Below are 13,499 nucleotides of genomic sequence, written 5' to 3' on the forward strand. Positions count from 1 at the left end.
CAGGGAGCCAGAGCCGTACCTCAGTGTCCACGATGTGGGTCAGGTCGAGCGGCTGCTCCATGATGGACATGAAGGACTCCCCCAGGTTTGTGGACACAAACATGTGGGCCATGGCCAGCAGGCGGTCGGGGCGGAAGGCCTGAATCAAGAGCAGGCGGTGGATGGCCTGCCCGATGGGTGCTGCGAGAGGCAAGTACAGGGCTGGGGGGCGGGCCCGGCACAGACTCCGCGCCGCCCCCGCTGGACCAGTCCCGCGGCAAGCCCCGGCCTGGTGACACTCAGTGTACAAGACTCAGCTCGAGTGACCCGAGACACCGTGCTGCTGCTCCTGGTCCCCTCCGCTCCTGAACCCTCAGGACATACGCGTGACAGTGTCTGCTGCGTGGGCCCCTCTGTGGCTACTGTGGCAGTTACCGGTTTAAAGGACTCCACGGACACCCATGTGTTGCTGAGCACCTATAAGCGCTGGAACTGTCTAGGGAGGCTGCCAGCGACCACCAGCCGCACCCCTGCTGGGTGGCAGTGCTGGAGCTCGCCCCTCCCTGCCGCAGCCGGCGCAGGGCCTGGGGCAACCACTCCAGAGCAAGCCCTTGACACTGGGCGAGGGCCTGCCTATCTAGTCTCTCCCCGTCTTCAAGCGTGAGTGGAGCAGGACTTAGGACCTCAAGTTTTAACGCTGAGATAACTTATTTCAGGAACTGGTGACTTTTTTTTTTTTTTTTTTTGGAAGTGTCCCTTCACTTAAGCAGCAAAGCCCAATTTTACGTTTGGGTACAGAATGAGAACACAGGGGGCCTGACACGGGCTTACTGGACGGGGCTTCCTCACTCCAGAGGTACGGGACCGTCTGCTCCGGGGAGCTGCTGTCCAACCAGATGCCAAATTGCTGTGGAGACGAGAGAGAGAGAGTGTTGCCGTGGAGCAGAGCTCGTTTTGTGGGCAGAGAAGTCGAGACGAACGTATCAGACGGCCCACGTGAGTGCGACACACGCAATCCCTCACGGCCAGTTTCCTGGAAGAGGCCAGGAAGCCAGGACACTTACCTCGTCGGCTTGGACCTTTGCAATGAGGTCTTTGAACGCAGGGAGACAGCTCAACCTCACGACCGCCTCGGCCTGCTCCACGGTCAGGCCCTGGATCTTGGGCGTCGAGCCAGCACTCAGGACGATCTCCTTCCCTCTCAAGAAGTGCTGGAATTCGGCATCGTAGGTGGGCTCCCTGGAGGGGGCAACAGGTTAGCAGGGATCTCCGGTTCACTTCTGCCGCCCCTGAAGGAGCGGTCACAGGAAGGAATTTATTCCCTTTAAGGCCTCGTCCCACGCTCACAGGCGACCCCCAAAGCGGGGCGGCCGACCTTACCCGACGGCACCCTTCAGCTTGATCCTGGCCAGCAGCATGGCGAAGGTGATGTGGTCCTGGTGCAGCATGCCCCTGGCTACCCGGTTAAACGCCACCTGGGGACGAAAGCAGCCCATGCTGCGGTCCCTGAGCCATGACCTCCCACCATCCTGCCCCCACAGAGTCAAGCGCCGGGCACTCTACCTGGAAGAGATCCTTCGTTATGATGGAGAGGCGCTGCGTGTGGTCGGTGATGCCCTTGAGGTTGGGGTTCTCGTACAGAACGTTGTGATAAATGTCCAGGAAGAACTGGAGGGAGTACTGGTACAGGAAGTGGATCTGGAAGGGGGAGGTGATGGCCATTAGGCGGGAGCGTGTGGCACGCGGCGCGCTGTCCCGCGGGGGGCGGCCCCCACGGTCACCTGCTTCAGGGACTCCATGGTGAAGTAGATGCTGCTGCAGGCGGTGGACAGAGGCAGGTACTGCTGGGACACCGTCTCCACCTCCTGCATGACGATGTCCGTTTCCTCCACCTTCCTCGTCACCTCGGCGGCCTCCCTCTTGAGGTTCTCCAGGGTCGTTATGATGGTGTCGTCGTCCAGGATGCGCCCCTTCACCTCGTTCAGGGCCTGCAGCAAGGACTTCTCCAGCTGCCGCAGCCGGAGCTGGAATTCCCCTGAAACGGTCGGAACACCCCAAGTTTGCCGGCTCCCCTGCTCCTCCAGAAGGAACGCTCTCCGAGGGTCTGAGTAACCCGGACGTGTTCTAGTCCCTTCCAAGTTCACCCCGACCTGCTCAAGACGCCCAAAGCTCCAGACCCAGAAACACACCTTGAAGTTTAAGGAGGTCGGAACGCTTTTCGTCCACGTCCGGCCTTTCTGCTTTCAGGACTTCATTCAGACACTGGCTCTGCAGACTGCTACGGGTGACCGTGAAGTTGACGAATGTGACCCGGGAACACAAGTCTGGTGGGAATTCCACCTGCAAAACGAGTAACAGAACCGCCTTTGTCACCTGAGCCGTGACACCAAGCGCTGTCACTGCTGCGTATCTGAGGTGCCTTGTTCCTTACAGTTGGATCTCGGGTGGACAGGAAGATGACAAACGATGGTGACAAGTCTATGTCCTGGTCGCCGAGGGTGATCAGCACTCTGCCCCCTGTTCGCCGCACTTCCCGGTTCAGTACTGGATTCAACACCGGATCGTAGCTCTCCACATCCTAGAGACGTGCACACAAACGGTCACGGCTCCACGGTATTTATTTTCACCCAAATAACGTGGCATTGACTCTGAGCTCCTGTTCCAAACACACCTCAGGAGCCACCAAGCCACGGAGACCTTCCCCGTCTGGTACGGTGGCCATGAGCCATCGGTGGCCACGTCATTAAAACATTCAGCTCCTCAGTCACCCCAGCCACACACTCGTCCACCACAGTGGGCAGCACAGATCAAAGAACATTACCATCAGTGCAGAAAGTTCCAGTAGACGGTGATGATTGAGACTAAACACTGTTCTGTTGGCCCAACTTTTCACAGAACAATCGCAAACCTTTACCCTCTGACATCAAATAAGTGCCGTCACTGTCACGGGCACAGACTCCAGTTTTGTACCCCGTCAAGTGTTTGCTGCACACACCTGCACCAGAAGGGGGTTCCCGAACCTCAGCGCGCTCTCCAGGTTCTTCCGGAAGGCGTCGTCTAGGAAGCTGGTGCGTGTGATCTTGCGGTCCTTGTACTCATTCATGATGAACTCTGTGGCCTGGCCAGAGGGGTCGATGATCAGCGGGTACCTGAGGGAGAGGTGATATTAGAGCAGGTTCGGGGAGCCTCGACAAAGACGACGGGAAGGCGGTCCCCACCGCTCCAGTGTGGTCTCCAGAGTCCCACGAAGAGAAGCATCACAAAGGCTTGCCACTAAAGCCGTCCTTCTGAAGTGCTTCTGTAGGGACCTAACAAAGTCACGGATTCCCTGGAGCAGGGCAGGGCGGCTTTAACCCCCCAGGGACCCTGACGAATGGCAGACACAGCTTAGTCCTCACAAGGAACCTGGGAGAAGGTACCATCAGCACGTCTCTTTTATGAATGAGGAAGACGGGGCACTAAGAGTGATGGGTCCAGGGTCACGTGGCCAATTACAACTTTTTAAAAAATGTACTGCACATACATGCGTTTGCACAAAATTCAGAAGCTATGAAAGGGCATACGGAGGGAAGACGCCCCCTTCCCCTATTTTTGGTCATGGGTTTCTGGTTTTCTACTCGGAGAAGCTCCAGGCGTTTACAGACACACATGAGCGCGTGGGTATGTGTGTCCGTGGGAAGCACACCTGCCCTCTCACGGGGCACGTGTCCTCCTCGCTCGCCACCGGCCGGAGCAGCCCTCTGCAGACACAGCGCATGTGTGGCCGGGTCTGCAACGACCCCAGCCGCCCACCATGGAGATGCACAGTGAGCTGCTAACTGGCTCCCCACGAGGGGCCCCTGAGGTGCTGTCAGTCCGCTTTCAGTCACACACCGTCCTTAGGTCTGTCATTTGTCCCGGGGGCCAGGCTGATGCCAGAGCAGCACAGAGGAGTGCCTGTGCGCGTGCTCAGAGGAACCCGCCCGGCGCAGACTGAACGGAGGGACCGACACTCCCACCAGTACCACCAGGCAAGATGCGGAGCCGCAGGCGGGGCCCGAGGGGCTGTGAGTCTTCATCCTTTGTGTCCGTGGGACAGTGACACACTTCAAGGGCTCCAGGATTTCAAGATACCCAGGGTGTCTGGGTAGGGAGCTGCCACAGACAGGGCCAGGGGCCCTGTATGGGGGTGGGGGTGCTGGGACCGCCCGGAGCCAGCGTCGAGGGAACTTCACTTCTTACTCGGGCTTCTTAGGCCACGAACCAGGTACACCAGATTCCCCTCTTAGCTAAGTATTTGCAGTTGTTGCGATACGCTGAGAGGCTCTGTTCTACTGTCGGCCCCAACACACAGCCCTGCCATCCGCCCCGAGCGCTCACGAGAGAGGCTCACGGCAGGGCGATTCAGACGGGCAGGAAGCGAGGACGAGGCCCGCGCGTACCCCGCCGGCTGAGACGCGCACGACACCTGCCGGCGCCGCTCGCCCACTGCCGAGTTCCCCTGCTCAGCTCCTCAGAGACGTTTTCGGAAAACCGCACCGGGCGCGCGGCACACGAGGACTCTCGCCTTGCTCTGCGCCGGCTCCTACCTGTTGAACCGCTTCAGCATGATGGCGTTCTCTGTGCAAAGGTCGTCCGCCGGTAGCGAGCTGGCCTGCCAGCGAAGGCGCTCGTCGGCGTTGGAGAGGTACTCCGTCCGGGCGATGTCTGTGCGGAACTGAAAGGGGACGGCGGTCACTCCTCCCCCCCAGAACCGCAGGTGCCTGGTCTGCGAGCCAGCGCGGCGCGGCGGAACGGACAGCGGGGAGGCCCCCGGCCCGGTACCTGGATGTTGGCCTGCTGCAAGTGGTGGGACCAGGTGGTGAACAGGTTCTGGCGCATCTGCTGGTCGAAGTAACCCGCGTAGGCGATAAACGCGGCTGACAAGAGGCAGTCCCCGGCGATGGTGGACATCTGGTTTTTGAAAGTCTCACTTGTTTTTTCCCACCGTTCGCGTTCAGCAGACAAACTCTTCAGAAGGGCGGTGCTCCGGTTTACCTACCGGGAAGGTGAGCGGGATTTATGCTGAAAAGGGAGAACCTGTCCCCCTGCAGGGCTCTGGGTGGGCCGGAGGCGGAAACACACTCCAGCGGTTCAGTCTCGGGAGAGATCCAGCTCCCCCAAGGCGGAGGACAACACAGGTCTCAGAATACGAGGGGGCTCAAGGGGGCGCGGAGAAGCAGGGGTCAACCTTGAGGTGTGGGTGGGAGCGGGGCCTGGGCCGGAACAGTGCCCGGGGCGGAGGGCTGGCGGAGGGCCGGCCGGAGGAAGGCAGCGCTGCTGGCGGGGGAGGAGAGTACCCTGGGACCTTAGGGGGAGGATGGGTACTGCGAAGCACACAGCAGTGGACGTGAGACCTGGACAGACACCCAGCCGCGGGTGACCCCACTGAAACGGAGGCGGGCGAGCACACAGGTCGGGGGCTGGCGTGGGGAGGGGGCACCCTAGCTTCAGATCATCTCCTGGCATGATTAACGTCACTCAGTGACCCCTCGGGGAAGCCGGTAGGACGTCTCAGACACGAGAGCTGGGGAGACGAGGGCGGGCAGGCGCACGGCTGTTACGCCCCGAGGCCAGAGCGAAGGGGAGCGGGCGGGAAGACGGCGCAGCCTGCGGAGGGTCTCACTTTCGCTTCCACGGCGGCCAGGTCTGCTTTGATGGCCTGGGCCTCCGAGATGAGGACGGCGTACTCCTCCTTGTAGCGGGCGATGCTGGCCTCCAGGTCCCGGATCATCTGCTCCACCTCGTTGGCCTTCTGCTGGTTGTCCTTGGCGTCGTCCTCCAGCTTCTGCAGCTCGTTGCGCAGGGGCTCCACCCGCTTCAGCATGTCCGCGTAGTTAAGCTGAGAAGACACAGGGTGGTTCTTTCTCAGGAGCCACCGGCCCGGGGTGGGGGGGTGGCTCTTCCCACTAGGAGCTCCGGGCCGCGCCGCCTACCTGCGCGATTGCCCACTTCACCATAGGCCCGCAGGCCAGGGACGCCCGGTTCACGATCTCGTAGTTGTAGCTGGGGTTGGACATGTAGTTTTTCTTCATCTTCTCCCTGATGGCGTCGCTGCAAGAGAGGACGCAGAGTTCCAAGCAGGTGTCGGCTGAATGTAGTTTCTAGGAAACCGCAGTGTAAAGGCCGGCTCCCATCGGCTGCCCCCATGTTCTGCATGACAGTGGCCCCGCCGCAGGGAAGGCCTCTGAGCCCCTGCCCTGCCCCCCCGACGGGAGGCTGTGTCCGCCAAGGGCTCTGGGGCAAGGTGCTCACAACTACTTGTGCTGACGGGCGTTCGGCTCATAGGTCAAGGAACCGGAGAGCTAGTGCCAGGAATGGGAGGGAGAAACCAGACAACCACTCTGAGGGAACTGGCCTGGGAGGCATGCGTGCTAACATAACGGACGCTGCCTTCTGGAATATACCCCTGGCACAGTGACGGGACGTCACAGCAGGGAAACCTCCCAGCGTCTGGGCACTGTCCTCCGTTCCCAGGCAGCACTCACCTGATCTCCTCTGCAGAGAAGTTGACGATGGTGGGGATGAAGTTCTCCCTCATGATGATGGAGCGGATCTGCTTCCAGTCCGTGGTGCTCTCCCCCAGCAGCAGGCAGATGGACTCGAGCGCCAGCTTCACGGCCGCGGGGGGGTTGGCCATGGACCGTACCTCCACCAGGTGCTGCTTCTTGATCGACTTCACGGCTGAGCACAGCGGCAGCAGGAGAGGCGGGGCAGGAGGGAGACAGAGGGAGGGCGGTGAGGGGCCGCTGCACAGCAGAGTCGTGGCTCCAGCCCAGAAGGTCTGAGCAAGCAAGTCTTTCCGTCTTTAAACTTAAACTAGAATGGTAGGAGGGACCGACCTTTGAAATATAAGGTTCCCACTGTACTAGCAAACTCACAGCGATTGGTCCGTAAATAGCAGGCCACTGCCTTCAGGGAGGTCTCCCAGCCCCACTAGCTCCACCTCCAGAAAGACATTTTCATCACGTGTGTGTCTTCCACAACTTAAGCAAAGATGTTTTCAATCTGCCAGAATTTAGAAACCGCCAGCCTGGCTGGGTGAATACAGTTCTAAAAGGACAGTCGGTGCCTTCCACAAGCTGAAACAGTCGTCCAGCCTGAACTTTGATGAAAACACTTTCTCAGCGGTTACCTGGCAGTGAGAACCATATTAAGTTCTCATTTAATCCAACTCTCAAGGAAAATCTATAGTTTGGACACTGTCAATTCCTCCTGAGGTGTAAGAGGAAGCCCTTGCCTTTGGAGCAAACACCGTGGGGCCAGGAGGGAGCACGGGGCAGGGACAGCCGCAGGGGCGGGCACAGCGTCTGCAGGTAGGCCCAGCTGGAGGCGGGACGGAGAGCGGCCCCTAGGGCACCTAGATAGGCAGTCGCTGGCCCAGCTGGAGCGCACTCGGACAACCATGAGATGGCAACACTGCGCGCTTCACGGCATTTCTGTTGACGTTCAAGTCAGGGATTCGTAAAAGCATATTCACGTAATTACCACCAGATTTTTAAAAAAACCCCCATGTATTCACATAAACCTTATTTTGTCAACGATCTCTCATAAGAAGGGCTCCACTCTGGTGGAAGCAGTGTTACAAGAGCTTCGCTTTCTGGGGCGCCTGGGTGGCTCAGTGGTTAAGCCTCTGCTTTCCATTCAGGTCATGATCTCAGGGTCCTGGGATCAAATCCCGCATTGGGCTCTCTGCTCAGCGGAGAGCCTGCTTCCCCCTCTCTCTCTCTCTGCCTGCCTCTCTGCCTACTTGTGATCTCTATCAAATAAATAAATAAAATCTTAAAAACCAACCAACCAACCAACCAACCACCCAAACGAAAAACCATTGCTTCCCGAGATGAAGGCAGTCTCCAGCGTTTCGGGAAGCCATGAGATACCGACCAGGCTCAGTCCCCACACTCCGCAGCACCACGGACGGAGCCAGACCCGACCGCACAGACGTACCATTCTGGGCCTCGATGACAGCAGGCTCCACCTTGTCCAGGTCCTCCTTGACGCTCATTTGTTTGTCTGCAATCACTTCCTGCTGCTTATGCAGCTGCTCCTGGATTTCCTGGCTCATCACCTAGACAGCAAGGAAGGCTTGGCTATGGGTCCTGGCTACTTTGCGGAGGGACTCCTGAACACTCCCTGCCCCGCCCAGACACCCCCAACCCCAACCCGTCAGACCCCGAAGCCACTCAGACGGGACTTGCTAGGCTCCCGGAGACGGCCGGCGTGGGCCCGGCCAGCTGGGGCTCCTGAGGCAAACACTCACCTTCTTTTTCTCCGCCTCCTGCTGGTCCTTCACCATCTTCTTCAGCTTGTCGTTGGCGGCCGCGTTCTTGACCTCCAGCTCTTGGCTCTTTATCCTCAAGTCGCGCCGCAGCTCCTCCACCTGAGGGACAGATGCCACGTGAGGAAAACGGAACGATGCAGAAATGACCGGGAAAGGGGCCTCATGCCAGCCCCCTGCCCATAGGGAGGCGAGCCCCTAGGATGTACCTGGTCAACCGTCTCTTTGATTTTCCTGAGCCCGACGTTCAAGTGCATCTGCTGCTCCTCCAGCTCGCTCCGCTTCTCGTGGAACAGGTTGGCGTAGTGGTTGATGAAGTCCAGGTAGTGGCGAGGTGTGATGGCCATCGTTCTGCCCCCGCGCTTCGCCAGCCGAGCGTTAGCCTTTTAGGAAACAGTTCGATCTTACCGCTCTTCAGGACATTCTCTGTGATTTCAACTCAGAAAGCTAATTGCTCTGCCAGGTGACGTGGCGGCACGCACTCGGCCCTCAGGAGTCACGCTTGAGCTGGGGTCTCAGCTCAGCCTCCTGGGAGATCCCAGGGAGCCCCTCGGACCCCTAAGTTCTCTCCTCAAACGTCTCTACAACCCAGAGGTGACCTTGGCGACCCAGCCGTGTACTCCATATGAACAGGTTCTATGGCTGGAGTACTGTGCGCTCTGCCCCCTCTGATTTCTGCTGATTTTCCGTGGACACCAAAGTAAGAGATGGCAGCAGGAAGAGGGCAAGAGGGCACAGCTATGTGTGACCAGCTGCTCTGGCCCCTCAGACCAGCAAGGGAAGCCAGGGCCAGGCCACATCCCAGAGGCAGTGGGGGTGGCCTGTAGGTGCAGCAGAGCAGCGGTCCTCAGGACACCCGCAGGCTTAGAGTGGGTTTTACAAAGCCTTACAGGGGGGAGCGAATGGGACCCTTCCATGATAAGGAGTGAGCTAACCCCAGCCAGTGGGCCAAATCCCGCCACCGCCTGTTTCTGCAAACACATCCTGGAGGACACGGCCCTACCCACTTGCTCACACGCGGGCCTGTGGAGGCTGCGTACCGAGGCAGGGCCGAGTAGCTTAAAAACCCTCCTAGCCCACAAAGCCCAAGACATTCACTATCTGGCCTTTTACAGGGAAAGCATGCTGACCCCTGGTTGGGAATGGACAGCTAGGACACACACACACAGAGGCAGTGAGACAAGCGACGCAGAGAAGAACGCTTCACAGAGGCCGCGGCCAGAGGGCAGCGAAGGTCAGTGACCCCCGGGGGTGCAGCCTGGTAATGAGGAGGAGGAAGTGCTCCCGAGAGAGGCACCAACAGGCCATGGTGTTGTGTCTACTACCGGGGAGCCTCCACGCTCCTCTCTGTCTGGACATGGAGCTCACCTGGTGCAGAGTCTGGTGAACAAATACGCAGCTGTTCACGATAGCTTCGCGGTGTGACGGCGGCTGTGGCAGTTTGTCGTACACGACCGGCATGTAATCGGGCACGATGTAATTTGGCTTCTCCAGGTCCATTTTGCTTGTGAATTCCTTGCCCACTTGATACAGGGCTTCCGTGGACCAGTCCCCGAACCAGTTCAACACACACCTGAAAGAGGCGGCCACGTCTCCCACAGCTCCCCAGAGCGGGGCTGCCCGGGACCCAGAGCCAGGCAGACACCGGCGTACCTGTTGAAAAGCGCCGGGGAGGTGGCCGCGCGGTCCTTGAGCCCCTCTGAGGATGGGTTCATGGTGAAGACAACGTGGAGGTTGCGGATGACCTGGCTGGTGAACCACTTGTACAGCTCCTCGTGCGAGTCCAGCATCAAGCCCTCCTTCTGGGCCCCCTCTTTGCACTGGGTCATCAGGGTGGCATACTCGTCCCCTTCGAAGAGGCCGGGAACCTGGCAACCAGAGAGCACGACTACCGACCGGTCCTGGTGTCCTGGAACGGCGCGCAGGCAGCACCACGCACGGGGCGCTCACCTCCCCGTTGGCCAGCAGCGTGTTCATGCGCTCCAGGAACCCGGAATCTAACACATTGGACTCATCCATGATGAATGCGATCTTTTCATTCTTACAGCCAGAACGCCTCAACACGGTCCGAAGATCCTCATCGAAGTCCTCCCCCGTGTACTTCCTATGCACCTGCGGACGCGGTCGCCAGGTTAGGCCCGTTTTCGTTCGAGGAGCCTTGAGCGTGCATCGGGAATCCGCTGTTGGGGCTCACGAGCGTCGCAGACCTACCTTAATCTGGTACACGCTCAAACCATTCATCCAGGCCACAAAGCGGGACAGGGTGGTTTTTCCCGCTCCGCTGACACCGATTAGAAGCAAGTGGCCTTGAGGCTGGCGGAATATTCTGAAACATGATCAGAAAAAGATAAAATTTGAGGATTTTATCATCCGGTCCCCTTTCAACGCTAAGGTCCTAAACCTTCTCAGGAGTTAATCTACAACAGTTTTAATGTGTCTCAACTTAAATCTGTATGTTGAACAGTTGCTAAGCAATTGCCATCTGCCAGGACTGGGGGGTGCAAAGACCCACAGGACATGGTCCTGTCCTCAGATACTCAGACGGCAGGAGGCGGACAGACCCGATTCTAGCGGAGCTTTCAGTCACGGTTGGCACAGACCGCTAGCAGGAGCCGAGTAAGCGCTGGGCAGCAGGCAAGTATGTGACAGAGAAGCTGGACTGAGAAGGGCAGGGAAAGGGGGGACAAGAACAGGGTGGAGGCGAGGTGGGGGAGGGTCAGTCGGGAGGCCTGGCAGGATCTCCCAACACTATGTTAACAGCAGCAAGGCCAGGGGTGACCTGTCCCAACAGCAAGCCCACCGGTCGATCCTGAGCACGTGGTCTAACACTTCATTAAACAGGACCAGAGGGACATCAAGTTCTTCTTCATAGAAGACTTTCAGCCGAGCTTTGACATAGTCTCTCAATTCTTCCTGGTCGACTGGGATGTAATCCTGCAGAATAGGTAAGACCCAAATTACTAAGAAATCATCTTAGTTATTAGCCAATTGTATTTCCATATACTTAGGGGCGCCTGGCTGGCTCGGTTGGTACAGCATGAGACTCTTGACCTTAGGGTTTTGGGTTCAAGCCCCACATTGTTTGTACACATTGTTTAAAAATAAAATCTTTGGGGCGCCTGGGTGGCTCAGTGGGTTAAAGCCTCTGCCTTCGGCTCAGGTCATGATCCCAGTGTCCTGGGATCCAGCCCCACATCGGGCTCTCTGCTCTGCGGACAGCCTGCTTCCTCCTCTCTCTGCCTGCCTCCCTGCCTGCTTGTGATGATCTCTCTCTCTCTGTCAAATAAATAAATAAATAAAATCTTTAAAAAATAAAAATAAAATAAAAATAAAACCTTTAAAAAAATGCAAAAAAGGTATCATTTACAGCATAACAACAAAACTGTAAGTTAACTAGAACTAGATCTAATGGAGAATTTTTGTAGAGAAAATGGACCTTCACTAAAAAAGACCTCACAGAAGGACCTAAATAAATGAAGACCGAGACCACGACCACGCAGGGAAAAGCACACTATGGTAAGAACGTCAGTTCCATCCAAACTGACAGAGAAAGTCAATGTAGTCCCGGCCTCAATCCCAAGGGTGGGCAGCACTGGTGGTTTTAGCACAAACTGACAAGCTAGTTCTAAATTTCATTTGGAAGAGGAATGGTCAAGAGGTCCCTAAAGATGAACCAAGTGTGAAGGCCTCTGCCACCGGACTTCACCACCTTCCTGAGCGCAGGAAGCAACAACTGAGCAGCAGAGTAGGCCTGAGCCTCTGAAACAGACCCCTGCATGCGGGGGGCCCGCGGCGGGAGAGATGCTGTCAAGCGAGGGATTACCCAGCCAACAGTGCTGGGTCCGTGTCGGGACAACGGACACCCCTCAGGAAAAACAAAACAGACCTGGAGCTACACACGCATGCACGCACGCACGAACACAAATTATAGATGGGTTATGGGTTAAATGACGGAGCTTTAACAACATTCGCTCTTTAAAAGACACCATAGAAATGGTGACGGATGAACCACTGGGAGAAGATGGTGCCTATAAATGAGCAGGGTTAGGATCTAGAGTCCAGAAATAAGCAGAAAATTCTAGCAACACCAAACAAACCTATCTTGCTATCTCTCGCTTCTGTGTGGCCCTCTTTAAGACCCAGCGCCACGGTCCGCTCTACCGAGATCTCTCCCCAGACGGAGCTATTTCTACCATGTTGGACTGGGAGCTCCCTACAGGAAGCCCTGGCTCATCCCTGCGTCTGTCTGCCCTTCCTACTGAGTGAAATGCGTACTGAAACTACAACTTACTAGAACATCCTACTCCTCTGGAAAAAGGACAACTCATAGCTATTCTGGAAACGTCAACTTTGTTTAGTACAAAGTATATGAAATATTTTCACCCAACTTATTCACAATTAGCTCATTTTTATAGTGTGAGGAAAGAGAAAGCAAAGGGAAAGCCCCCTTTTGCTGCAAACACGTGGAAGCTGTGACCCCTGCTGGCTGGAGTGGTGCCGCTCTCGTAGTGGTCACCTCACGGGAAGAGGCCACACACAGCAGGCCAGCTGGCCCCAGCCACACTCCTGGATCGTCGGCCCCACACTATCAGCAAATACGTAGTGCACCGAGCCTACACCCAGTGCTCACTTACGGGTGCTTCAGGAAAAAGGTGTTTTTGGTTAGAAGATGACTCTAAGAAGACAGAAGTATTTCTGAAATGACAGATCTGTTACCTTTGACAACCAGTTGCTGTACAGGATGGGCCGGCTCATTGCCTTCTCTTTGTCTATGTTGGGGAAGTGCTTCAGAGCAACCATGTCAATGTTCTCATCTGTCCAGCGCCTCTCCTCGTCTTCCACGAGCCTGTTGGAAGCAGAGGGAATGCCTTTCAGTCCAAACAGAGGCTGTGCTGAGAAAACACCAGGTTTTGTTGGTGCCGAGGGTGACTGCAAAGAGCCAGAATTAGCCTTTATGGAAATTTTCATTTTCCACAAATGGAAAAACCTAAGGATCTGAATTCCAGGCAGCTTAAACATTCCAAAATTCTGACATTAAATGTAAAACCCCTTAAAGCTATGGAATCACTACATCTAAAAAAAATTCCTTTGGGGCACCAGGCAGGCTTAGTTGGCAGAGCGTGACACTCTTGATCTTGGGGTCATGAGTGCAAGCCCCATGTTGGGTGTAGAGATTATTTATTTATTTATTCATTTAGAATTTATTTAGTTGACAGACAAAGAT

General features: G+C 56.7%; 1 protein-coding gene across 1 annotated transcript in view; it reads right to left on the reverse strand.

The window, feature by feature from the left end:
* DYNC1H1 (dynein cytoplasmic 1 heavy chain 1) overlaps positions 1 to 13,499 on the reverse strand; it is a 66,232-nt gene that overhangs the window by 6,899 nt on the left and 45,834 nt on the right. Inside the window, exons 43-65 of the mRNA XM_032839572.1 lie at positions 12,992 to 13,121; positions 11,076 to 11,209; positions 10,487 to 10,601; positions 10,226 to 10,387; positions 9,929 to 10,143; positions 9,644 to 9,848; positions 8,485 to 8,658; positions 8,258 to 8,377; positions 7,945 to 8,065; positions 6,486 to 6,681; positions 5,934 to 6,051; positions 5,624 to 5,839; positions 4,783 to 4,995; positions 4,548 to 4,675; positions 2,975 to 3,128; positions 2,411 to 2,557; positions 2,169 to 2,319; positions 1,761 to 2,014; positions 1,543 to 1,677; positions 1,360 to 1,454; positions 1,044 to 1,218; positions 811 to 886; positions 20 to 180 (exon numbers count right to left, since the gene is read on the reverse strand). Coding sequence (XP_032695463.1) covers positions 20 to 180; positions 811 to 886; positions 1,044 to 1,218; positions 1,360 to 1,454; positions 1,543 to 1,677; positions 1,761 to 2,014; positions 2,169 to 2,319; positions 2,411 to 2,557; positions 2,975 to 3,128; positions 4,548 to 4,675; positions 4,783 to 4,995; positions 5,624 to 5,839; positions 5,934 to 6,051; positions 6,486 to 6,681; positions 7,945 to 8,065; positions 8,258 to 8,377; positions 8,485 to 8,658; positions 9,644 to 9,848; positions 9,929 to 10,143; positions 10,226 to 10,387; positions 10,487 to 10,601; positions 11,076 to 11,209; positions 12,992 to 13,121 — 3,595 coding nt within the window. The remainder of the gene's footprint in view (positions 1 to 19; positions 181 to 810; positions 887 to 1,043; positions 1,219 to 1,359; positions 1,455 to 1,542; positions 1,678 to 1,760; positions 2,015 to 2,168; positions 2,320 to 2,410; positions 2,558 to 2,974; positions 3,129 to 4,547; positions 4,676 to 4,782; positions 4,996 to 5,623; positions 5,840 to 5,933; positions 6,052 to 6,485; positions 6,682 to 7,944; positions 8,066 to 8,257; positions 8,378 to 8,484; positions 8,659 to 9,643; positions 9,849 to 9,928; positions 10,144 to 10,225; positions 10,388 to 10,486; positions 10,602 to 11,075; positions 11,210 to 12,991; positions 13,122 to 13,499) is intronic.

Source organism: Lontra canadensis, unplaced genomic scaffold (assembly GCF_010015895.1).
Source record: "Lontra canadensis isolate GAN:19392208 unplaced genomic scaffold, GSC_riverotter_1.0 scaffold108, whole genome shotgun sequence".
NCBI classification, from domain to species: Eukaryota; Metazoa; Chordata; class Mammalia; order Carnivora; family Mustelidae; genus Lontra; species Lontra canadensis.